General features: G+C 35.5%; 1 protein-coding gene across 4 annotated transcripts in view; it reads right to left on the bottom strand.

The window, feature by feature from the left end:
• Window positions 1–26,761, bottom strand: part of SMARCAD1 (SNF2 related chromatin remodeling ATPase with DExD box 1) — a 77,342-nt gene that overhangs the window by 17,913 nt on the left and 32,668 nt on the right. For all 4 annotated transcript variants that reach the window (XM_087434600.1, XM_014787895.2, XM_014787897.2 and 1 more), the window contains exons 7-11: window positions 19,245–19,346; window positions 17,910–17,991; window positions 16,017–16,408; window positions 6,696–6,895; window positions 799–889 (exon numbers count right to left, since the gene is read on the bottom strand). In XM_087434600.1, the coding sequence (XP_087290726.1) occupies window positions 799–889; window positions 6,696–6,895; window positions 16,017–16,408; window positions 17,910–17,991; window positions 19,245–19,346 (867 nt within the window). The remainder of the gene's footprint in view (window positions 1–798; window positions 890–6,695; window positions 6,896–16,016; window positions 16,409–17,909; window positions 17,992–19,244; window positions 19,347–26,761) is intronic.

Genomic DNA, 26,761 nt, shown 5'->3' with positions numbered 1-26,761 from the left:
AATGTTTAATGTTTTAAACACGTATATTTATTAATTTGATAATCTGAAAGACAACAAACCCATTTTCATTTTGGGGAGAGGAGTGAGGGGGCTAGAGCTAAAGCAAGCAATATAAAACTGGGAGGGGTGAGAGGCATTATAAGAGACTGAGGTGAGAGCAGTAAACTACAGGGTCAAAGAAAATTTTAATTTTTTTTTTATGTCTGTTTGGTTTTTTTTTTGTAAGGAAGATCAGCCCTGAGGTAACATCTGATGCCAATCCTCCTCTTTTTTCCTGAGGAAGATTGGCCCTGGGCTAACATCCGTGCCCATCTTCCTCTACTTTACATGGGACACCTCCACAGCATGGCTTGACAAGCAGTGCGTCAGTGCACACCCGGGATCTGAACCTGGAACCCCGGGCTGCTGAAGCGGAGCGCGCACACTTAACTGTTGCACCACTGGGCTGGCCCTGAAAATTTTAACTTTTTAATGACAGCAAGGATGTCTCTCTCTCTCTTTTTTTTTTTTTTGGTGAGGAAGATTAGCCCTGACCTAACATCCGTTGCCAATCTTTGTCTTTTCTTTTGCTGAGGAAGATTGGCCCTGGCCTAACATCTGTGCCTATCTTCTTCTACTTTATATGTGGGACGCCTGACACAGCATGGCTTGATAAGCGGTGCATACGTCCACGCCTGGGATCTGAAGCTGTGAACCCTGGGCTGCCAAAGCAGAGCACATGAACTTAACCACTATGCCACCGGACCAGTCCCAAGGTTGTCTTTTAATGACAAATCCTAGAAATAGAGTACTACTTACCATTTCATCTGCCAAAATGCCATTAAGTCCATGTTTATGTACCAACGCCAGCCAATTCAAACCAACCTTCTGATAGGGCTTGAGTGACAAGCTGGTAAAGAGAGAGTTACCAAATATTACAGATTTATACTTCAGTAGTTTTATCCACTAGTTTTCTTACATAAGGTTTAGGCTTACAATGCACACAAAAACTGAAATACCTAGGTCTAGTCTTACCTTTTGACTTACTGTTATAAGCTGTTTACACTTACTTTAAAAAATGAGCCCAAAACATAATACATATATCTTATCTTCTCAAATTTTATTCTTTGTTGATTTATTTCTTCTGGCAATAAGAATTACAAAAAATATTTCCATATTCAGTCATAATGTAATATCACCAAATTAACTAATTCTGTAAATGATCAGAATACTAACTATGATAACATATTACTAATATTACTAAATTGTACTGTACTAATTTGAATTTTAGCACATTAAGAAACTTAAAGTATTAGGATACAAACACAAGTATAATTCGCTACTTTGTCAGGCTGACTTAAACACTTTCTGAATGAATGCCAATCACCTCTAACGTCAGTGGTATGTACGTTTCTGGAACGTATGTATTTTTCTGGTATGTATGTGTGTATTTATGTTTGAACTATGTATAAATGTAAATTTGCCAGACATCAATGAACATCAGCGAGCAGAAAATACCGGGCAAGTGTCAAAAATGTTATTTAATTTGGAAACACATACACAGACTAATCCCTGGGAATAACTTGTTTGCAAAGTATTATGGGAGGGTGATAATGGACACAAGCAATAGTTTTTTCCAAATGCTCAAGTGGTTAAAAACAGTTATTTACTAAACATCTATTAATTACAGATACACAAAGATATCATTTTCAAGCATCACCTCATTTAATCTTTTAACATATGATAAAGGTAGCTATTGTCAGTTTAACAGATGAAAAAACCTGAGGCTCAGTAACTTGCCTGAGGCTGCATGGCTACAAAGTGTTCCAGCTAAGATTTTAACTCAGGAAGTCTATCTCACTAGGAAGCCTTTTCTCATATTCACTGGGACAGCACACACCCTATATTAACATGAAAACCCAGGACAAGGTCACACCTCTCATTCTCCAGCTTTTATCCTGTCTCCTTAATTTCCTGTTACACATACTATGTGCACATAGGGAAGGGGTCTGGACATAGCTATGGCATAATAAATGGTTAGGGAGTCAAATTCTGAAATCAAGTCACCTTATTTAGAACAGGGGTAAAAGAGAGGGGACAGAAAGATATCCATCTTAAATTAGAATCTATGTTCCAACTATGGGGTGTGCAATCTATAAAACATTTATCATTTGAAAAAATTACAAGTATAGGTAGGGAAAAATCAGTATTGCTGAATCAGTAGTACTATCTGTAGTACTACTGAATACATTTCACTTCTTAAAATGGCTTTGCCTTCTTGGACTACAAAAGTAATAATAAATAGAACATATTATCATAGATATTTTAATTTTCAGATCCAAATGAATTCTTTCTACTACAGTAGTGATGAGAGTAAATGCTAATATTGGAAGGCTTACCATATTTCAGACACTGTACTATTGGCTTTACATGCATTATTACTTCATTTAATCTACATTATAAAGTAGATACTATTATTATCCCCATTTTACAGATGAGAAGTTCTCTGGCCTTCAGAGAAGTTAAGTAACTTGCCCAAGGTCACACATCTATCCAAATCCATGCCTGCAGTGGCAGACGGTGGTATCTAATCCAGGTCTGATCCAGAGCTCAGCCCTTAACCACTAAACAGCAAACATGAAAAAGTTCTCTTTCTCTGACCCACGCACTCTATGATCAAAACTGAGTTCTCTGACTTTTCTGAGTCCTTTGCAATGTCTTAGTCATCCCACATACATAAGGTTCACATTTCATGAAAATGATGAAACTGGATAAGGTAGAAATATTAACATCACTTATTTATAAATGCATTGAATGGCCAACATGCTACTCCAATGTAAATCTATCACAAATAGCCAAGAAATATTCTTAACAAAAATTACTCAATTTCTTCATCACCAACACATGTTGAGAAACGAGCCTGTTAAAATATTCTTCACTATACATAAAACTTTAAAAAGTGATGAGAAAATTTTGAGAAGCAACTACTACATAGAATTCTTCATTCAAATAAAATTGTTTCATCCATGATCACAAAGCAGTTCTGTAGCTGTTTTGGTTAGGACATTAAACAGCTTTGTTATACTGAAATATTTGTTTTAAAAATATATTTGTGTGTGTATATATATGCTCCTCTGCTAAACTCACCTAAATTACAAGTAACTTTCTGTTGCTTAGTATCACCACAGTACTGCTCATCACAGATCCTTTCTTCAAAATGCACAAAGATCAATGAAAATGCAGTTTTGACAAAGACCTTTTAAATCCAATTCACTTGTTATGACCATTTTTTTTTTTTAAAAAAAAACTATATTCTTTCTCTAGCAGGCTCTAAATTTAGATGTAATCATACTTCCCATTTACTTTGATATTCTACAGTTTCCTAAGCATTTTCATGACTGCATATGAACCCCAACCACCAGTTTACAGATTAGCACGTGGGTTATCGAAATGGTAGGAACTACACCCTAGGCCTTCTGCAGTAGTTAAAAGTGCTCTCTTCTCAACAGGTGACTATAAATATCTTTAAACTGAAGGTTTTCTTACCTCCCACCAAGGAAAAAAAAGATTTTAAGATTTTCTGAGATCAGGAAAGAAAATGAGGCAGCATGTTATTTTGAAGTTACTTCTTTTGTTAGGGAAAAAAAAAATCCTTACAGACAGTTACTATTTCTTTTCAGAGTGAAAATTAATTGGGTTTAAATTTCCTGTCAGAGAAACGCATATCAAAATTATTTTGAAAGGTGAGAAAGGCCTGAAATAGAAACAACAAGAGTACATACGATGTGCTAAATTTGAGTTTAAAATGCAGAAATACAGGGCTAGACTGGCTTGAAGTAGTTCATATGAAACAGATTAGAGATGCTAGTTGACCAAAAGTTTCTGTCCCTTAAGTGTGACATGGCTGCTGAAAATACTACCACAACATTAGTTTGTACTAACAGTAGTAGTCAGAGTACTAAAGTATTTCCATCCTAGCACTGAGTCAGTCAAACCACACCTGCAGTACTGATCTGTATTCACATCAATACCAATGGTTTCACAGTGACTGTTTAGGAACACGATAGGGACCATCTTGTCGGGTTGAGGACGGACAAGATCAGAAGAATCTTGGCAGATTTAGCCCAGAAAAGACAGGACACACATGATTAAATACAGTTTATACTGAACATGTGAGAAATCTTTTCAGTTAAAACAGTTTAAAGCTGGTAAATTTTAGACAAATTGCTTAAGTGTGAGGGATGGCTATACCTATGGTGGGAATAAAATGAGAAATACTGAGGTTTTCTTTTTCTTTTCTCTCACTGTATTATATTTTAACTTTAGGCAATTTTAGTTTTGACATTTTAAAATAAAGATTATGAATGTAATGGTTTTGAGATACATATGAGAATTTTTATTCTTCTCTGCAAAGACTTTATTTTTAACAAGGATTTATGGTATGTCTGCATTTCCTTTATCTCTAAAAGGTAATTTTCTTCTGTTATAATTCATATAAATTTGTAACAGGAAAATAAACAGTCAACATAATTTTACTTCAAATTAAACTTTGCTACAAAGAATTTATTCTGTTAAGAAAAAGCATGACCAGGCTGGCCCGGTGGCACAGTAGTTAAGTTCGCGCCTTCCACTTTGGTGGCCCAGGGTCGCCAGTTTGGATCTTAGGCGCGGACCTACTCACCGCTCATCAAGCTGTGCTGAGGCGGCATCCCACATAGAAGAGCTACAACTCTACAACTATAATACACAACTATGCACTGGGGCTTTGGGGAGTAAAAAGAAAAAGAGGAAGATTGGCAACAGATGTTAGTGCAGGGCCAATCTTCCTTAAAAGAAAGAAAGAAAGAAAGAAAAAGCATGATAGCTTATTCATCAGGATAGTCTAACGTTTTCCTCTGTGCTAATGAAGACTTTCCCAAGGCAAGTAAACTATCTTAAATGTCTCCATACTAGGCAGCCATGGTGCCTGGCCAGTGTACCAAGTAAAACTGCCTATGCAACGCTTACCTTGGCTAAAAACGAAAACCAAGACAACAAATTTCACCCCCTAAAAGTGAATTTATATAAGCTCTAAAGAGATCATACAGGTTTTTAGAAATTGTACTTTGGACTAGATCCAAGAAGCACTTAAAAAAAAAACTTCTTCTCATCTAAATATTTCATTTAAAAAAATCCTCAGTCTAATGGAAAGGATAGCTTATTACCTGATCATACTATTTACAAATAACAGGACTTTGTGGATGTAGGTTTAAGAGAGAAATTTTTTAAGTGATGCAATAAAGCACTTGATTTTTTAAAATCCAAATTATGATAAAGTAGACTCAACTGGGTAAGTCTTGTAGAGTGAAGAACTCCCCATATCCAATGCTGTAGAACAAGAAGGAGCAGCTCCAACTACACTTTTAGGAGATGAATTTGCTGACATGGCCATAGTTCTTTCTATGCAACAGAGAAAGAGCTTCTTTGTGGGAACTGCATCACGTTTCCCTACACCATCCCATAGCACCCTAGAAGGGCACAGAAAAGATTGTAGCTTACTATTAAAGGCCAGTAACCATACCTTGATTTTTTTTCATTATCTTGATTTTAATTAACCAATGATCAGCAAATATGCTTTGATCATTAACTTAGAAAAATACCAGAAGTAGTAAATAAAATCACCAACTAAGGTAATTGATTTTCATGAGACCCTACTGCTAATCTTACTAAATACCTATTAGAAATATTTTTAATAGATGTAACCCATTTTTAAAGTTCTATAACACTGCATAATACGGATAAACCACAATTCATTCTAACTGTTCTCTGATTTTAGGAACTTGGATTATTTCCATGTTTTTGCCACTATAAATATTATCACAGTAAACAATTTTATACATTTTTTAAAAAGGAAGTATTCTGAACAGTTTTGAGTCCCCAAACCACTTAAAAATGAACTCTTAAAGAAAGTTCAAAACAATCTCCCCCATCCCAACATCCCAAAACCATGCAAAATGTAGGTGTTCTAAAGTACAAAATGCCATTTTAATATGTACTGGCTGCTGGATAAATTTCTTAGTGAAAATAATTTAGTGTGTATCTTTTGCAAGAATTCTGACATTTTACTGAAAGCAGCAGTTTTGAAGAATATACTTTTTATAAACATACTTTTTATAATCTTTCCTTATATAATGTATTTGATAAAGTGTCCTCTTTGTTTCTGATGTATTTCTACCCCTAAAAGAGATTTAAAAATCCGGGCTTTTGAAAGCATTTAAAACGTTTAATCAGATATAGGATATTTCATTTCATTTATGATTTAAAAAAATTGAGCTAAAACAAATTTTTACATTGATGTAATTAAGTAGCCGACTTTTTGAAGCACCAAATTACGTAAAGGGGTAGCTAAAACCACCTTTTCAGTTGTCGTGATTATATATGAAACTATCTGTCAACAGAAAAGGAAAACATAGGTTATATAAGACCATAAAATTTCCTCCCTCTGATTTGTAATGATATAATGGAGTAAAATACCCTGATTGGGAAGTGGGAGAAGGAATCAACGAAAAATAATTCATATACCACTTTTGTGCCATTTTAGGAAACCTTGGGTTTCCCTTTTAACATTAGTTTTCACATCACTTCCATATTTAAGTCCCCTAGGCACAAAACAGAAATAAATTCAGAATTTTTATACAACTGGGATAAAATAAATACATGTGTACAACAAGTATTACCTTTGGTTTAGAATGGAGGGTTGTTCTATGTTCCATCCACCTCCATTTCCAGTGAGCATGGTAACTTGTTTTGTCAACTTATTTGAAATGTCTTCACATTTGTTCATAAGCCTTATAACTACATCCCTTTCTTGGATCAGTGTTTTACAGTGCCATATCAAATCTTCTGATAAGCCATTGGTTTTGGACATCTTTGTGAACTACAATATGAAAAGAAAAATAATTTAACCGTTTAGATCTAGTAAACAGAAGACCAATCTCAATCTCTTTCTTTATGAGGGAAAGAAGTTTGTTAATTTAAACTTTTACTGATGACCTTAATCGAGGACTAAGGGAACCTGATTCTTCACGTCTACATTTGAAATTCACATGTTGCACTTTAACAAATTCTACTGTCACCTGAAACACATCGTGTTGAAATAAAATATATCTTTCTTCCCAAAATGCACAATCCCAAGCTTGTTACTTTGACCCTGGTAGCTGTTCTCTTACAGGAGAAACTCTAAAGTAATTGTTAATGTCTCCTATCAAGTTTTGTCTTCAAAATCTCAGGTTCACCTTTATTACCAAAAGTAACAGTATCAAATGTAATAACTGCACCCCTGACCTCTTGCCTCCATTCTTCCCACTTCCTATGACATGTGACTGTGAGATTCATCCTCCTAAAACAGTTTTCCGTACCTATCATCAAAGTGTAACCCCTCAAGCTTTCAAAACTCCAATTAATATTTGTCACTTGATATTTTACTCCTAAACTGAGACCTAAACTGAGACTATTATTTGGAAAGATATTGCGTGAATCAAAAGTTAACTACGACCAATTCAATAATTGCATAAAACTTAAGAAAAAAATCAATTTCAATACAACACTTGTATAAACAGTTTTATGTGAAAACTCAAAGAATTTCTTTCAAAATGTATTTGTATTTATTTTTCTAAAGGAGACACTGAATACTTCATAATATAAAAGCTGTAACAGATTTTTTCCATATGGATAGCTGAAGAACATTACAAAAAATATTTTTGGTGAAAAGGATTAGAAAGCCCAATAGCTGTTGGAAGCTAACCATCCTGTTGGGCAAAAAGAAAAATCCCATAATCCAGAACTGAATAAAAGAAACTAAAGTAAAATCATCTGTTAGGATAAAACCACACATGATTTTGATTCATGTCATCTTATTTAGCATATTCTTTCAAGTTACAACAAGAATCACATTAACTCGAAATAATCTCTGTGATCACAGTATTTCTAAGATCACAGAGAAGCTCAAGCAATAGAAATTCAACACGGGATATACTAAGATAATTTCATAAAAAATGCAGTTTATAATAATATACATTGTTAATATCTAACCTAGAATAAGTTGGTAAGAAATAAAATTTTCAATCTATTCCAAAGCCATGTTATTAATGTACCACAGGATTAAAATACAAAACAAAAACTAAGTACTTCATAAAATGACACTGTGAAATATGAAGTTATTTGCACATTACTTGCCATTTACACAAGGATAACACTCATAATCACAATGTGGCCTCCCATTTTGTGCTTTCCAGGGAAAAGATTCATACAGAAACAGCAGGATATATAAGAATCAGTGACTTGAAGATTTTAAGGAGGTTCTATTAGAACTTTTAATTAAAATATTTTAGTTTTCAAATGAAATCCCAAAATTATAGGCCAAAAACCCCAATCTCATGCCTATTACAGCGTGTGTGTGTGTATGTGACAGTGATACGTATGTGTGTGAGAGAACCAATGAGGAATAACCAGGAAATAAAGAAGCAATATATATTGTGTGCCTTGTATGTGCTAGAAACTACTAGATGTCTTTTATTCACTAACTCATTAAATCCTCACAACAATTTCAAGATTGGTCCGCTAATTCTGGATGAATAAACTAATGTTCAATTTCCAATGACATAACCGGGAAAAGAGATTCCAAAGTATATGCTCTTTTCTTTTCATTATAATTAGTACCTCCCTAAATAAAAAAAATTTAAGACCTTAAAATTTAAAAACACAAAAAACTGTTTTTTCTGTAACCAATCACCACTTATTATGTTCTTATATTTTTTTAGCAAGTATTACCCTGCTGGTGAAGGTACATGGTATACAGATAGACACAGTCCCTGTACTCATGTGGTTTACAGTCATCGGGAAAGACATGCAACGAACAATTTTAAGTGTAGCAACTGTATCACAAGGGAAAGAACAAAATTCCAAGGGCACATTTCGCAAGGAGACTAATAATCTAGGATCTAAGAAATCCTTTCAGAGTAATAAGGTCAGAGAGACCTTATTAATAAAAAAACTGTTTTGATCCAAAGAAGATCAATTCAATATGTCAGAACCTAGAGAAGTAAGAGATAAGCTAACCCTACAAAAAAGAAACAACCAGACGTTACTGTCTCCTGATGAAAGAACACATCCCCAACCACAACAGTAAGGGTGGGAGCAGTCAACCTTCTAGTTATAATTTTACAGAAGATAGTGGACCAGTGGAATGTGTTCAACTATACTAGAGAAGTCCAGACTGGGAAGCCACAGAACAAATGAGCCAGTTTCTTCAACAAAGGTATTACAAGAAAAGAAAGTGAGAGAGAGAGAGGGATGGAGAACCCATGAGTTAAAAAGACCTATCAAGCAATCTCAGTATGGGGACCTTATGTGCATCCTAATTCAAACTAACTATAAAAAACCAAACAAAATGGGTGGCATAGCGGTTAAGTTTGTGCGCTCTGCTTCCAAGGCCCAGGGTTTGTGGGTTCGGAGCGGCATGGACCTAGATACCACTCACAAAGCCTTCCTCTGGAGGCATCCCACATACAAAACAGAGGAAGATGGGCACAGATGTTAGTTCAGGGACAATCGTCCTCAAGCAAAAAGAGGAAGACTGGCAACAGATGTTAGCTCAGTGCCAATCTTCCTCACCAAAAAACAAACAAAAAAACCAAACAAACAAATATTTATGGCATTTAAAAGAAACTGGAAATTTGAACACTGAATGGATACTTTCTAATATTAAGGAATTATTGATGATTTTTATTAGGTATGACAATTTTATTGTGGTTTTGTTTAGGGGGGAAAAAGTCTTTTTTGAGATATATACTTAAATTTTTATAGATAAAATGAGGTCTGAGATTTGTCTCAAAATAATATAAAATGGAAGGAAGTGGATGAGGGTATAGATGAAACAAGATCAGACATAAGCTGGAAATTGAAGCTAGTGATGAGTACATGGGGTTCATTATAGTATTCTAATTTTTATGTTTGAAACTCTTGTAGGGACAATGAAGGGGAGTGCAAAAGGCAACTCATTTCACATGTTGCAACAGTCTGAGATGGCTACTGAGACTTTCAATGGAACTTAACATTTTGGATATTTTTGAAGTCAAAATTGCAAAACTTAATTCCCTGGAGCTTCCCATTCTCCCTACCTCTCCCCCCACACAAGCCAACCAACATTGGAGATGATCTAAATTATTGTTTCGAGTTGAGAATTTAGATCTATCTAGTAGTGATACACTGTCCACAAATGTAAAACATCAGTAGACAGATTTCTGAGAAAGAGGTTTCATTGAATGATGAATCTGTTAGGATTAGATTCAGTTATGACTGACAGTAAATCCAGAACATCAGGGATTTAAATGAAACATAAGTTTATTTCTCTCTCACATAAATGAAGACAGGAAGAAGCATTTCAGATCTGGTATGGTGGCATCCACACCATAGCATGGCATCCAGAAATCAAGGATTCTTCTACTTTACTGCTTCATAATCCTCAGTAGGTGGTTCCTAAGATCACACTGACATCTCAACCAACAGGAAGAAAGGATCCTTTGAAGACACTTTCCACAAGTCATAATATACTCTTCCCGCTTACATCTCACTGGACAGAGCTTTGTCAAATTACCACAAGGGAGGCCGAAAAATGCAGTCTTAATATATTGCAGGTAATGTAATCTGCCATATATCTGTTTAAAAGCCCAGAGGGGGTTAAAAAAAGAGAGAAAAATGGTTTGATCTAAAACAGTTCAATTCAATACGGCTAAAATTGATATTGCAGCATAAGCACAAAACAACAAATGGTTTTTTAGCATTTCACTAATAATATATACAACACTTCCAATGCAAAATATTGTGAATATCTGCAGCTAACGTTTTCTAGGAGCCAGGCAGTTGAATGGGCATTTATTTTATTCAATCCTTAGACTTCCCCATAGGTCAGTACTATAATGACATCCCACTTAACAGATGAAGAAATAGACAAACAAGAGAGAATTTGCTTAAGGTCATGTAAATTGCTAGAAAATGTCAGAATTGGGATTCAAAACCAGGCCATCTAGTTCTACTACATTACTATTCACCTATCTCCTAGTATGTACTTACAAAACCAACAAATAAATAAAGAGGCATACATGGAATTCAAAAACAACCAATCCAACACAAGAGAGAAAACCAGATTCCTCAGGATGTCAAGGAAATGAGATCCTAAGGCTCAGGTGGCCTACAACACAACCAGTCCACACCGGAGCAAGTCATAAGATTCCAGAAGAGACTTCTTCAAGAAGATGAAACTGAAAGAATACCTGAAGTGTCTAAAAACTGGGGAAATTTAGACAACTGGGGAAGAGTTCAGAGTAGAAGTAATAAGTATATAGAAAACTAACCAAACAGAAAAATCAAGACAACTAATAACCAGAGGAAAAAAATGCTGAGCAAGGAAAAAAAGCAATCGTGTAGCATACTACATGGCTCAGCTATGAAAGGCATTTACGTAGTCATAACAATGTAGATACTAAAAAATGGTCTTCAAAATTACCATATTATTAACTTACACTGCCGGACTGGGCAATAGGAAATGGGCATTGAGGTGAGAAAGACAGTGAGAAGACAGCTTATCCTACTGTAACGTTATTATGTCCATAATGTTATGTCAATAGATAAGGACTGCAACTGAAAAATAAAAAATAGCATTATGTTTATATTACCTAGTGATATGCAAGTGATAAGAATCAAACAAAAGAAACGAAAGCAGTTATCTGCAGTATGGGAAATAGGCTGGGGAATGGGATAGATATGGACTTTTGGGGAGAACAAGCCTGTAGAATTATTTAAATTGTTAATTTAAATACATGTATAAATAATAAAAACCAAACAATTTTAAAAAAATCCAATCTTTAACTCCACAATATCTTCACCAGGGGTGTGGGTGGGTGGGGGGGGGAACTGGGGTTGGCTCTTAGTGAAAGGTGTAGGAACACTCTACTGTCATGTTACTGTTTCCTGAAGACAAAAAGCATTTAATAATTCTCTAAGTTATTTAGCTTTACCAAAAAAGGATTTAAAAAATATGAAGTACTCTGTAAATGCAGGATCTACTAGTAAATCTAAAGTTACTGATGAGTATAGTAAATATGATCCTGTTTACATAATATGAAATATACAAATGCATGCATAAATATATAGATGCTCAATAATGTCTAAGTGGCGGGTATCTTTGGTAGAATTTTTACATTCTTCTTTTTCTTGCATGTACTGCTTCAATTTTAGACACACACAAAAAAAAATCATTTACCCAAAAAATGATAAGGCTGTTTTTTTCAGAGGGAAAAGAAAAAAAAAGGAATTGCTACTTGCTGGATAATTATATGAAAAAAAGAACATCAATATGGCCCTGATTACTACCTCTTCGATTAAAAATTCAAGTATCACTCTAAGGACTTTCTTCTTTAAAAAAAGAGTCACACACTGAAGTACTTCTCTCTTGCCACAGTGTGTCACTCTTACAGTACAAATATCTTTGAATTTCTATAGAAAGGGGAAAATTGTTTAAAAGCAGATTTAATTCTCCACATAACAAGTAACATTCTTGAAGACAGAGTCCTAACCTCACTCACTGGTATAAATACCTGGAGGCAGCCTACAAAGTACTCAGAGTGCATTTATAATCTTCTTATATTTATCAAACAAAAAAATCAAAACAAAGCTTGAATATGTAATCTTATACACAAATTTACTGGAGCCATCCTATTAGGAAGGAAGTAGGAGGCATTATAATGCTTTAAGTGACAAATTTCAGACATTTTACAACAACCACTGGGAAAACAAAGCACAAAAGAAACCCTGTGGTCTAAGTCACTATTAGATGGGAGTAGCACAACGAGGAGCACAAAGTGTTTGACACGAACTAAACCTGGGTTGCTTGGTTAACAATCAAGGAAAACTCCATTTGCACTGATCTAAATGTTAAGGAAGTAGATGCATATGTGAAAAGTTTTTAGGATGAGCTATTCATGAATCTTGATTTGGTCAGTATACATCATTATTCTGGTTTAAAGCATACAGATGCGACGCAATGAGATTATCATGGACATAACAGCATCTGCGTCCTACTTTGCACGAGACTAGACAAAAATTCAGTAAGTAGCTGATGAACTGATGCCATCAAATGTGTGAAATTTGGCAATAAAAATCCTAATTTTACCACATTAACAGCACATGTTTTTAAACTAATGACATTTTTGGCTTGCTGTATTTCCAAAGTCTACACGATTTAGTGATGTGGTTTCTTACAATAAGCATATACTTTACTGCTGTTAAGCAGATAATAAGTGAAACGGAAAAATTATGAAGAAAACTTGACAAACAATATTTAAATTTTGATTCAATGAAAAAAACCAATGAGTATAAAGCTGCAAGCGTAAACACCCTCTTACATAACGCACTTATTTTGTTAAATAACCAAATTTTCCTCATGTTAAATGAGAGCGACTAGAATATCTCAGAGCATTTTAATTTTTAAAAAGTATAATTCTCTGACAAGAAAGTCATAACAATGATGTACAACTTTTCAAATTTTGCTTTAAAAGGCACTGCTAACATCATTTTCACATTCAAATTACTTTTATAATAAAATAAGACAATGAAACACCAATGATTACATTTAACCTACCAATGTTATATAGACTTCAGTTTTAACAAAAATCATAATTAAAATGTATGGGTGTACTTGATTTGTTGGCTCAGTATGCATTTTTTAATAAAATATCAATGAATTTTCAAGTTCTACCAAATTCCCCAATCCTTAAGACTAAACAAGCCTCAATAATAACGTTAAGAGTTAGTAAACATTTGCATGCTGTTTTGTTCTTAATTAATATATAATGTCTTGTAATTTTCATTAAATTATGACTGAGTGACATAATTAAAACTTCAACTAATGCTCACGGGAATTTCTAAAAACAGTAGCTATGAAAACAAAAGTAAATGTTTTTTCATTTGTTTCTTTTTGAAGTTGTTTACAGGTACATTATCAAAACTTTCTGATTAATAAGGAAGGAGTCAATTATATAGCTTTTTACCAAAATGTAGATATACTGACTTTTGATGATTTTAAGTTATTAAATTGCTCTATAAATCAGTCATATTCAAAATTCTATAGTAAGTGAAAGTAGAAGCTTAAAGTTCTAAGCAAATTAAAACTCAAAGCTTCCATACATCAACTTGCTAGTTTTAACTGTTCATTTTGAAACTCTTCATTTACCTACTTTTTTCAGGACAGCAAAGCCCTGTATTCACTGGACTCAAGCAGCAAGTTTACTTTTTAACTGTTACATAAAATAATCAACATCTAGATGAATGGCTAGCAAAAAACGTAGTCTTTGTGTTCAACTTTTAGAAAGAGGGCAAGATGCAATAGGAGGTTTAAGCAGGTAACACATAATCTACAAATTCATGTCAAGACTAATTTAAACCATGCCAATTAATTAGTAGAGGAAAAATGCTTTCTACATGTTAAGTTACTAAATATTTTTAAAAGCATCTGGCACATGTAACTCTGCTATAATTTACTTTTACTGTAAGATATTTGGGCAAGTAGTTACAGTGACCAAACACACTGTGCAGATAACTGCATTCCTTATTAAATAAATTAGAATCCCAACAAGCCTGAGCAACCTAACTCTGCAATAACACAGGAGACCATTAAAGATTAAAAGAAAGAAGAAAAGAAAGAAAAGAAGAACAAGAAAGCCCTTCAGCAAATACTTTAACAAATAAATCACTCAGGCAAAGCCGAACAAGTTTTGAAAGGGCCTGCTTTGACAGATGTTCTCTGGAAAAGCAAAGGCTTCAGGCAAAACGAATGGCTTTATTTATTTATTTTTAGCTACGAAATACTAGTAATGTTGTTTCTATATTTTTCAAACATTTTAATTTTTTAAAAAATGCTTTTTACAACCATTGTTCAGGGATCTTCCCATACTGCCACTTGAAGACACTTATCAAGGGAACTTCTGCTCATATGGATTTTTCGTAAGTATAAAATTAATCACAAAAGCAACTTTATTCCCATAAGTTAGAGAATAAAACTTCCTAAAAATTTATGAAGCATCAAGAGTCACTTCATCTTCTAAAGTTGTAAAAAATCATCATACTGCTTTCACAGTGGGGCCTATATATAATTCATGCTATAAACACCCACATTCTCACAAAAGTCAAAGCAAAACTTAAAAGACAGAGTTTTTCTACTTCTCTGTATGAATAAGATCTGCTGACTGTTGACACTTACAAAACTCAAAATACAGGCATTTTTTGATAAAACTTGTTTATAGGAAATCAAATTCCAGAAAACGATCATGCAAAGTGTACTTACCAGTGCTTATGCCTTCCCTTCACCTAACGCTTGAATTCTAGGCTTCCACACACTTTTCTATCTTTCCAATTAAAAACGCTGCAGCCTGCTACACTCCATAAAATGGCCGTGTTGTTTACCCAAGAAAAACATGTTAGAGATTGAGCTGTCACTTTTAAAAGAAAAAGAAAATAAACAATTGCTTCTTCTGTGGTGAAGCATGAAACACTCAAGCTGGCATTTTGAATCATGGAGCTCCCCTGGACGTTGCTATTGCTCTTCAAGCAGTTGTAGTAAAATTTCTGCCACATTCTCGCTTTCTGCATGGTGTCTCAGCAATAACAGATCAGAACAGGCTAGCAAACAACTCCTTCCTAAATGTAAGCTCTAATTTCTTCTTCTGCAGTGAAATGAACCAAGTTTCTATGCAAAAGAATGACTGACAGTATGCCCAGCCAATCAGCTTGGTTTTTTTCAGGAAAATCACCCCTTAATTCATTCAAAATAAGGTCATATGACACTATTTGAAATACTATTGGCTTACAATGAAAGTAATGTTTGACTCTACACAGGATAAGGCCACCCATCTATGCTTCCCTGGGCTAAAGACACCTTGACTATAAGCGGTACTGTGAATTACACACACACACAGACATAGGGAAAAAAAAGCATGTAGCCTTACCAGAGCTTCCCAACTATTAAAGGGCCGGAGCTCTGTTATCTTCTGAGCCTTTTTCTGAGAACACTGAGGAATCAAAGTAAGTTCACCAATCGAAGCATCTTGAAGGAAGTGAAGTATTTTACCTTTATAGCCATCCTCCATCACTTCTTCACCACTACTATAGTCCTCATCTAATGAACTACCGACATCAGAACCTGAATCATATTCAGAGTCTTCAATAACTCTCTTAGGATTAAATACATTTTTTTTACGTTTCTTGTTGAAACCATTTTGTGGTTTCATGGAACATTTCTGTTTCAGTTTTGTTTTAGCTGCATTTTTAGGATAATTTTGACTTCTTGAAGAAACTTCTTTTCCATTTGGAAACTCACTTTGTGAAGCATATTGCATATCTGTGTACAAAGAAAGACAAAAATAACTAAATTACAAAGATATAAACTAAATATAAAGATATAAGACTTCAAATAAGAAAAATATTTAAACGTTTATATTTTCCTTTTGAATATAGAATTCAACTTTAATTTATTGTTAAATCTTGATATACTTTAAAGAGAAATACTGAAGTAGAATTTGAAGTTATACAAAGAATTCAAAGAACTGGTTTCAAAAACAGGTGATAATTTCTTTTTAAAAATGAATTAAATATAAATCCCTATTTTCCGATAAAGGTCCTGAGAGTATAAATGGCAGCTGTATATACATAAGAGGTCACAGACGTTACTGAGCAGCCCCATCCTTGTGCCAACACTGATGGGTACAGCAAAAACAAACATCATCCATTTTATAACTAATTTCCCCATCACCATCTCTGCTATTCTAAGTTCATCATTACTTAAAAAATTAAATATATTATTATTAAAAGGCAGCCCTACTTTATCACTGATTAATCTATCATATTCCATAGATTTCTAGGATGCCTGTGATTGAAGGTACACTGTTATTTTATGTACCAGTAAGAAAATACGTACCAATTAAGCCATAACACAGTACTGTATTATTTAGAATGTTTATCTTTTACTTACTCAAAGAGCTTTTAGACTTATACATTATCATACATTCATTCCTGTGCATATATAAAAAATATAAGCAAAATAAATTGGGTAAGGTATTCCTCAAAGTTCTTCAATTCACAATCTATCTCTTCTGAATCATTTTTCAGACTCAAAATTGGTGATATTGCTGGCTTGCTTTTCTACACACAATATCGTTCTCTGTGCCCTCAAGAGCATTTATAGCATAGCATGTCTTAAAAGAATTCATTAAAACAACAACAAAAAACCTAAAGCCATTGTGCTGGGCTTTTAAGCTGGCTTTGCAATTATGAAGAGCTAGTCTACTTGATTCTTGCTTAAGGATGTAACTAAACATGTGATATTCAACCCTTCCTCACTATTTCTCCTCTACTATTTGGTTCCTAAAGTTAAAAAAGTGTTCCACTGTGGAATCGGGGACTTTCTTCCACGTCAGTGATACGCATCTTGTAAGTTTCTGATACTGGAACTTTCGATATTGACGCAAGTGCTGGCTAGGACGTCTACATTACAGTGATTATAAAACACCAGCAATTGTACGATCCACCCTGAGAGCTGTTAAAAATGTAAGAAATGTGTCTTTTGCATTTAATAAAACATGGTGATTTAAAAGCGGCCTTAAATATAAAAAAAAGTTAGCCAAAGAAAAAAAAAATACTTGTTGTTTCATTTTACACTGCCATAAAGGGGCTAAAACATTTGGGAACTGGTTATTTAAAAATTTTTACATCATTATTTCCAACATCCCTTGCAATCCCATTCTCTGATTATTAGCTAACAGGTTTACTATTTTCTTATATACTAAAATATAGAATATAATGGACGTATGTATTTTCTATAATAACATAGAATAGGTAATTACCTTGGTCTTCTGCAAACACTTTTAAAGATTCTAAAGCTTCTGTGTACATCCATTCATGTTCCTTGAGTACTTCCCTTAGTTCCTAGAAATAAGTCATTGATCCTTTGTTAAGAATCTAAAATTAGCGACTTGTAGAAAACTTTTATGCTCTTTTATTTATTTATTTTTTTGTGAGGAAGATTAGCCTTGAGCTAACATCTTATTGCCAATCCTCCTCTTTTTGCTGAGGAACACTGGACGGACCTGGGCTAACATCTGTGCCCATCTTCCTCTACTTTATATGTGGGATGCCTGCCACAGCGGGGCTTGATAAGTGGTGCATAGGTCCGAGCCAGGGATCTGAACCCGCGAACCCCGGGCCAATGAAGTAGAGCATGGGAACTTAACCACTACACCACCAGGCTGGCCCATATGCTGTTTTAAAAATAAGCAAATCACCTGAACACTTAACAGAATTCATAACTGATTATTTCACACTTGTTTTTATGTTGCTTTACAAATGCTTTCTCTATATATAATTTCATCTCCACAAATATACAACAGTCTTCAAAGGGAAGGAAGCTTGACTTTTTTTGCATTTCTACCCTTCCTATGAAGTGCTCTGAACACTTAGAGGATCAAAAATGTTTGCTCGGTTAAACTTCAATATGCAGCTAGGCTTTTACAAACGGCCAACTTCAAGATGTGTAGTTTCCACACATGTAAAGAACCAGTGTAGCAACAAGACATTCAGCTCATCAGAATTCAGCAGATGTACTACCTCTGCATATACCTGAATAAATCAACACAAGTATAAATGTACTCCAAATGTTAAACAAATAATGTGCTCTATATAGGATCATGTGATTAAACAGAGGCCCTTTTAACACTGGCATGCCTGGCATAGGTCTTTACTGACTCTGAAAGTATTCTTACTATCTGGCAAATAGCACAAAGTTTATGGAATATTAAGACACTGAAGTGCAGTATTACATTTTAAAATTCTTTATGAGAAATTTAAAAGATGAGAATATGAAAAAAGCTAAAACAGTTGACTTGGGGTTATAGCTGGCTTCTGGATGATTTACGTCTCATACATGAGTTCATAATTGTTACTACAGTTATGTTTGTTATGATTATGGTTATAATGCTGATATTACAGCTTACAAATAAAGAAATAAACAATGTAAAGAATTAACAAGCAGTATAAAAATACTTTATAATATTGATAAAGGAGAATATTTAATTACAAAAATGCAAAACTCATCCTATGTTTTTACACAGTTGATCTCAAAACTATTTGGTAATACAAACATTTAGTACTTGCTGATTAAATTTCTGTGCATGACCACTCACCTGCTTATCAAAATTGGGAAATTCCTTTTGCAATTTTAATACAATACTTTCCTGCTTTTCCCAATTACTGCTAGATTCTGCAGACTCATTTGATTCCTCTCCCTAACGGGGAGAAAAAAAAAAGAGAACCAATTTCAAAAGAGATCATCAATAACAATAGTCTTAAGACAACTACATTTGTATTTAGACTTGATTTGGAAGTTATCACATTCGATTAGAAGAATGTTTTTTTTTGTTTATGTGAAAATTGACATATTTATATCTTTAAGGATAAAAAAATATTGCTGGTTTGCAATCACTAAAAGACCTTGATTACATATCTAATAACTCACACTTCATTTATACGGTACTCAAAATGAGATAAATCTGTTAAAAAACTAAAATGTTCCTCAAATTAACTCAAAATACTTCACATAGATTGAAGTCTCTCCAAGCTAATGGTAAATTAAAAAAAAAAGATTCAATTATTATCCCCATGCTCACAATTTCATACCCTGCTACAAATTTCGAATACTGAGAAGTTTGCTTTTACTTTAGTCTAGATTCACAGAATGGCTTAATTATTAATTGCTTAATCACAAACATAAAAGTGACACAGTGATAAAGAAACTTACGTGAAACTAAGTGATATATAAATTAAACATGAATCTGGGAATAATTATGGCTATTCATACACACAATATCTTTCCTCTCTGCCACTGAACTTCACTTGAAGAAACTGGTTCAAATTCTACATTTAAGCAAAAACAGATTCCTTGGGTTCATGCATAAGAAAAATTTTGTATTTTAGTCAATCAAAAAGCATTTACCTACTCTGCTTAGAACTGTACCATATGCTATACAAACAAGATAGAGAAAAATACAGTGTCATACTTCCTCTTCTACCTCCTTTCTTATCCAGCAACTGAATGCTATTTTTTTCTTTCACTACCTGAGATAGAAATAACTAAACTGTGAGTCACATACTTCTCAAGCACACAGAAGATGTGAAGTTCCTTCCACAAGACAGAGAAATAAAATGCTATGGAAGTTGGGAGCAGGAAGAACACTGCATGTATTTTTGTAATAGTAAGTGGCCCATTTGTGGAGCAGAGAGACCATGGACAGGCTACGAGGCTGAAAAATTAAACCAGGGCTAATATTGCATTAGGCCTGAAGTGCCAAACTGAGGTCAGCCTTTATTCAGAAAGCAACAGGATTTTGAGCAGGGGAATAATAAAACACTAATATTTAGACAGCATTTCAAAGCCCTCAAAAATTCACACTGCCGTCCTCACTTTATAGCTGAGGACACTGAAACTCCCAGAACAAGCCTTTTAAAAGGTCACACACGGACAATAACCAACTGACATACGAATAGAAACTTAGGTGTCTAAACTCTAGCTCAGTGCTTTTCTGCTACATAAGCGTTTCCTAAACTTTTAGTCATTCACATAGCACATTCTCGATTTTAAATATATCAAATGTCAGATGAATGGACAAACAAACTGTAGTGTGCACTAAAATGGTTATTATTCAGCCTTAAAAAAAATGAAGTACTGACACATGCTACAGTGTGGATGAACCTCAAAAACAATATGCTAGTTAAAGAAGCTAGACACAAAATGTCACATATTGTATGATTCCATTTATATGAAATATCCAGAACAGGTAAATCCATGGAGACAGAAAACCAATTGGTGGCTACCATGGGTTGGGAAGAGAGAATGGGGAGAAACTGCTTAAAAGGTACAGCATGCTATTATGAGTGATAAAAATGTTTTGGAACTAGATAGGAGTGGTAGTTGCAGAACAGTGTGAATGTACTAAATGCCACTGAATTGTTCATTCTAAAATGGTTAATTTTATGCTATGTGAATTTCACCTCAATAAAAAAAAGCTAAAATACTTGGAAAACAGTAAATTCCCTTTGGGAATGAAATATATGATAGCAGAAACTAAACATTCAGTAGGTGATGTGCCCATCATTTACTCTTGGCTCTCAGTTCCCATGCTTCTGCCAGCTTTGCTAATGCCCGGTGAGTGAAAATACGTATGTGGCCCAGTGGTTACACCAGAGCTTTACAGCACCTGGGTGACACATGGAGTTTGGGCCCAAATCTATCTCAGCAGGCCCAGGGGTTTGAATCTTTCCTGTGGTTATTTTTCTGGTTCTAGAATGCAGAGTTGAAAGAGACATATTTGGCACTGGCAGAAATCCCATAATAGCTTCCTGAGCCATGGAGTCAGGGCCATTGTTTTAGGAAATACCAAATCCAAGACCCTAGAATTGCCCAGCAAGCAGCAGCAGCAATACCACATTCCCAAAGTGACTGCAGAGACTGACACCACTATCCCATCCCAATGTAATGTGCCTCCTTGGCTTAAACAGAAGCTGGATGGGTCTTGGAGAATTATTTTAGGTCATAATCAACAGGTGATGACCCCATTGGAGTTGCTATACCAGATGTGGTATTTTTACTGCAGCAAATGAATACAACAATGCAGTTGTCAATCTGGCAGATGCTTTTTCTTCCCTATCCCAATTAGAAAGGACAAGCAGAAGCAATTTGTTTCCATCTGGGCAGAATCAGTGATAGATGCACCTTTACTGCTTCAGGGCTCTGGCGTCTCTCCTACTCTCTGTCATGACACAGTACTCAAGGACTTCGATAGTTCTGTACAGTCCACAGAACATCACTTCCATCCTCTACACTGAAGACCTTGCACTGACTGGACTTAATGAGCAGGAAGTAGTGGCTATTTTAGATAGACACATGCACGCCAAAGCATGGGAAATAACCACCCTCAAATTCTGGGGCCCAGCACTTTCAGGAATTTCACGGGGGTCCCATCCGGAGCATGTTGCAAATTCCACTCTGAAAAAAAAAAAGCCAAATGGCTGCACATTGCCTGCCTCTAAGAAAGAGGCATAACACTTGGTCATTTGGTGGGCCTCTCTGAATACTGGAAGCAAGGTATACCTCATTACAGTATGTGCTGCTCTGATGTGTTTACAAAGTAGTCCTTTAAACCGTCAGTTATGAATGAGGCCCAGATTAAGAGAAGGCTCTGCAGCAGGTCCACGGCACAGGACAAGGTGTTCTGCCACCTGGGTTTTGTGACCAGCAAGCAGATGCAATGATTCTCAAAGAATCTGTGGCTAACAAAGATGCTGTATGAAGTCTCTGGCAAGCCCCAGCAGGAAAAATCAGAGAGAGACTCATGTGGTTTCGAAGAAAGGTCATGTCCTCTTCTGCTCACAACTACAGTCTGTTCCGCTATTACATGACAAATGCATGTCCAAAATTTACTGTGCTGTGCAAAATCATAAAAATGAAAACTACGGTGTTTGGGAAAAATCATGTTACAGGCACAATGTTCAAAAACTTCATCAGTGACACATTAAAAAAGGAGAAAGGAACCTGAAAAAAGGGTAGAATAATTTTACACACATTAAATGCTTAAGAAAATACATAAATACTACAATAAATATGAACTAAAGTTTGCTTGGGGATGTTAGCACAGGAAGGGCTGCAACCTGTGAGTTACTGTGAAGTGGCAGGAGGGTATCTGAAAATGAACAGAAAGTTGTAACACCAGCTATGGAAGGTCATGGCTCATCGTCCTTGTGTTATCTCTGCTATACTGGCTGAAAATATAAATAATAATAAATTAAAAAATAAACAAATAAATAAAATAAATAAATTTCTGTAGCTTTGCTGGCCTCCTCCCTTCATACTAAAGCTGCCTGGATGGTTCCAAAGTCATCTGGATGCCACACACGACTCTCCTACTGCGTTCACCATTAAAGCCATTATTTTCAAACCAGTACAACTGTTTTCAATGACACTTAAAAACCTGATAACTTGATGTGTTAATCTACCACAGCGTAGCCTTTTGATTATCATCACTGTCACCATCATCATGTGCATCCTGACGGCCATGAGCAGCAAATTGTTCCAAGTCTTCTGTGGTTAGATCATCAGGGTGGGACCCTAGAGGCTCTCCAACATCTTCCTTTTCTACTACCTCAAATCCAACCTGTTTTCCTAAATCAAAACCTCTTGTTTTGAATTTCACAAATTTCTCTGAAGGACCACATCCTTCAAAATCACACATCAAGAAGAATTTTCCATGATACATAATGCAAACACTCTTTTGTCATATCACTCCAGGCTTCTACAGTGGTAGCAAAGGTATCCTAATGTGAAATCTCTTCCAAAATTCTATAACCATATCTGCATTCTCACTTTCAATAACAGCAATTAGCATCTTAAATGTTCACTTTAAATAGTAAGGCATAAATGCTACTATCACACTTTTATCAAGGAGCTGTATCAGAAAGGTGGTTTCTGGAGGCAAAAAAAAAAGGAAAAAGAAAAAGAAAAAAAAAGAATTTGGGTTGAGTTCAGCTTTCGCAATTGCAAAACTCTTATGAGAGGATTGCAATAATCCTCTCTAACAGAGAATAATTAAGACTATCAATTCAGATGTGGGCAGCCCATCCATTTTTGCTATACCTGTAGTGAACTCCAAGGCTGACTTGAACAATTTTTCTTTTAAAAGGCTCAGTTTGGTAAGTGATGAACTACTACTGGCTTCAGCTCCAAGTCTCTACCTGGCATTAGTGCTGAACATAACAATATTGCTGCCTTATATCCTCGAGTATGTTTTCTGTCTTTCAGATTTGAGTTCTTTGATGCATGCATTCATAACAGATACCTGTTTCATCAAAATTGAGAATTTAATTCAGTGTATAGTCGCCTTCTTCAGTTTACTTCTGTACCACTGCTGGGAAATTCTTTTGCAGCTTTCCCATCTGCACTCATAGCTTTGTGTGACAGTTGATGGCTTAGGAATTTGTAGCATTGTTTGAAACCACTAAAACAACCACTACTGCCACTAAAAGAAGCTAAGTTTTCCAGGATACAGTGATTTCTGTTTAAGGTCTTTGTATATAGATACAAAGATCCACACAAAAAAGGTTTCTGATTTTTTTCACTCTTTGGTTTTTAATTCAAATGCTCAACAGTCTTTCCTTTTCTTCTGCTCAACAGTCTTTCCTTTTCTCCTATTTCTTTATGACTATTCTTGTTGACTTCACAGCATTTGAAGATGGTCCAGCCACACACTTTTATTTTTGCTGCATTGTCTCTGATGGCCCACAATCTGGATTCCTTTATGCCTGTTGCTTAGGATATATCTATCACATCTTCTCATTTATTTCCAAACGTTTGTTCCAAGCTTCTCCTCAATACCTAAAACTTTCCTTTTGTACAGACTGTGTGATATTTTTGAATGAGAATGCTTAGATGTGTTTGGGATGTTGAATGAGTGCTTTTTTCAAATAGAAAAGTTCAAAAATGTGAAAGAACAGCAAAACACAATCTTGTGGGATAACACGGGGAATCAACACGGCCAGGAGACGTTTCAGCTGTGCGCGTTTTACTCGCATGTGTCCCAGTTCAGCTGGGTGCAGTTTTCTGTGTTCACCTAGTACTTCTCATGGACAAACTTGCACCTAGACAATGCAAAATGCAGGATATACTCTGTTTTCTAACAATGTTTACTGCACTGGAACAAATTCACATGTCTAAAACAGAACAGACTGATCTCTTTTTGTGAAACAATTGTTAGCCTGCTAGGGGGTGCTGACAGGATGAGAACGATTGGCCAAGGGACATTTAGTGACCATGAGACGTGAGCTATTATGTGCTCTGGGTATCTGATCCACCAAGGCTATAACAGCATGAGCAGCAGCAACCCACCAACAAGTGGAAATGGTACATCTGAGACTGGACTTGAGCAGGTTCAGGAAGCACAAATAAGTTGCACGTGCAGGTATCTCAGACTCCCATGGGACTGACTTCTGCTTTACTGATGCCCCTCCTTCAACCAATACTAAGGCACTATGAGGACTTTATGATCAGATAAAGTGAGAGAAAAATCTTGAACTTGTTTACAAAGGGTTTACATAATTGTTAGAACCAGCTGAAAACGAACAACTGCTATAATATAATCCCATTTAAGAGAGCAGCCCTGTGCACAACTTTGGGCAGAACACCTTGCCTATTTTGTATAAAAGAGACGGCCAGAGGTACAGATCAATGATATACCAGGGACAGTTGCTAAGGAGAACAAGAGTAGAAGATCAGTGACCACAAGTCTGGGGAAGAGATGCACTGTTGAACTTCTCATAAGTTTTTCTGAGAACAGAATGCAAGGATAACAGTGTTCCATGTGACTGTTCAGCAAAGGGCAGTTATTGCAGAGGGAGTTTTTAAGAATCACATGGACAAGATGATCCATTCTGTGAACACCAATAAGATCATAGCCACTTGGATGCTTGCTCAAAGGCTCTACAGACAAATGGCCATGGCAACAGAGACTGAGGTTCTGCATGCAGATCAACAAGCTATCACTGTCCCATACCAAGATTTATCTGGCTATTGCTACTGGCGAGTACCTGACCTGTCAAGAGCAGGGCCCAACAATGAGTTCCCACGGCAGCACCATTCCTTGGGAGATCCAGTCAACTGTCTGGTGGCAAGTTGATTACATTAGACCCCTTTCATCATGGAAGAGACAATAATAGAAACCTACTCTGAGTATGAATTAGCCTTCTCTATCCACCTGCTTTTGGCAACACCAGTTATGGGCTGAATTGTGTCCTTCCAAAATTCATATGATGAGTAATGCCTAGTACCTCAGAATGTGACCTTATTTGGACACAGGGTCTTTACCGAGGTAATCAAGTTAAAGTGAGGTCACTAGGGTGGGCCCTAATCTAATGACTAGCATCCTTATAAAAAGAAGAAATTTAGAGACAGACAAGCACACAGGAAGTACACAAGGTGAAAATGAAGGCAGAGATCTACAAGCCAAGGAACACCAAAGATTGCCAGCAAACCACTGGAAGCTAGGACAACAGGATGGAACAGCCCTCAGAAAGAACTAACCATCTGACTAGCACCTTGATCTTGGACTTCAATCCTCCAGAACTGTGAGACAATATATTTCTGTTGTTTAAGCCATCCAGTTTGTGGTACTTTGTTATGGTAGCCTTAGGAAACTAATGCATCATATGCAGATATATGGAAAGCCTAATTCACAGTCACAGTACAGTGTGACAAACAATGTTTCTGACCAGGGAGCTAATTTCACTGGAAGAAAAGTTATGGATCCATGTTCATGGAATTCACTGATCTCACCATGTGCCTCAACAGCTAGAAGCAGATGGCTTACAGAACAGTGATATTACTTTGTAAAAATTCAGAATATGAACTTGTTCATAGCATCCTACAAGGCTAATGTCTGTTCAACAGGATATACAAGCAAAGTAAATGCTTTCAATCGGCAATCAATATGATGCTATTTCTCCCACGGCCATTATACATATGTCTGTAAACTAACACATGGGCTTAGTCTGTTACATTACAGCTATTCCTCATAACTAAAAACCCACTCATAGAATTTTTACTTCCCATCAGTATCAGCTTCCAAGCCAACAGTACTTTCACGCAGGGACACAATAA

Source organism: Ceratotherium simum, chromosome 8 (genome assembly GCF_057802395.1).
Source record: "Ceratotherium simum simum isolate JZ-2026a chromosome 8, ASM5780239v1, whole genome shotgun sequence".
Taxonomy (NCBI): Eukaryota; Metazoa; Chordata; class Mammalia; order Perissodactyla; family Rhinocerotidae; genus Ceratotherium; species Ceratotherium simum.
The sequence above is the reverse complement of the archived record's forward strand: the minus strand, read 5'-3'. Positions and strand labels throughout refer to the sequence as shown.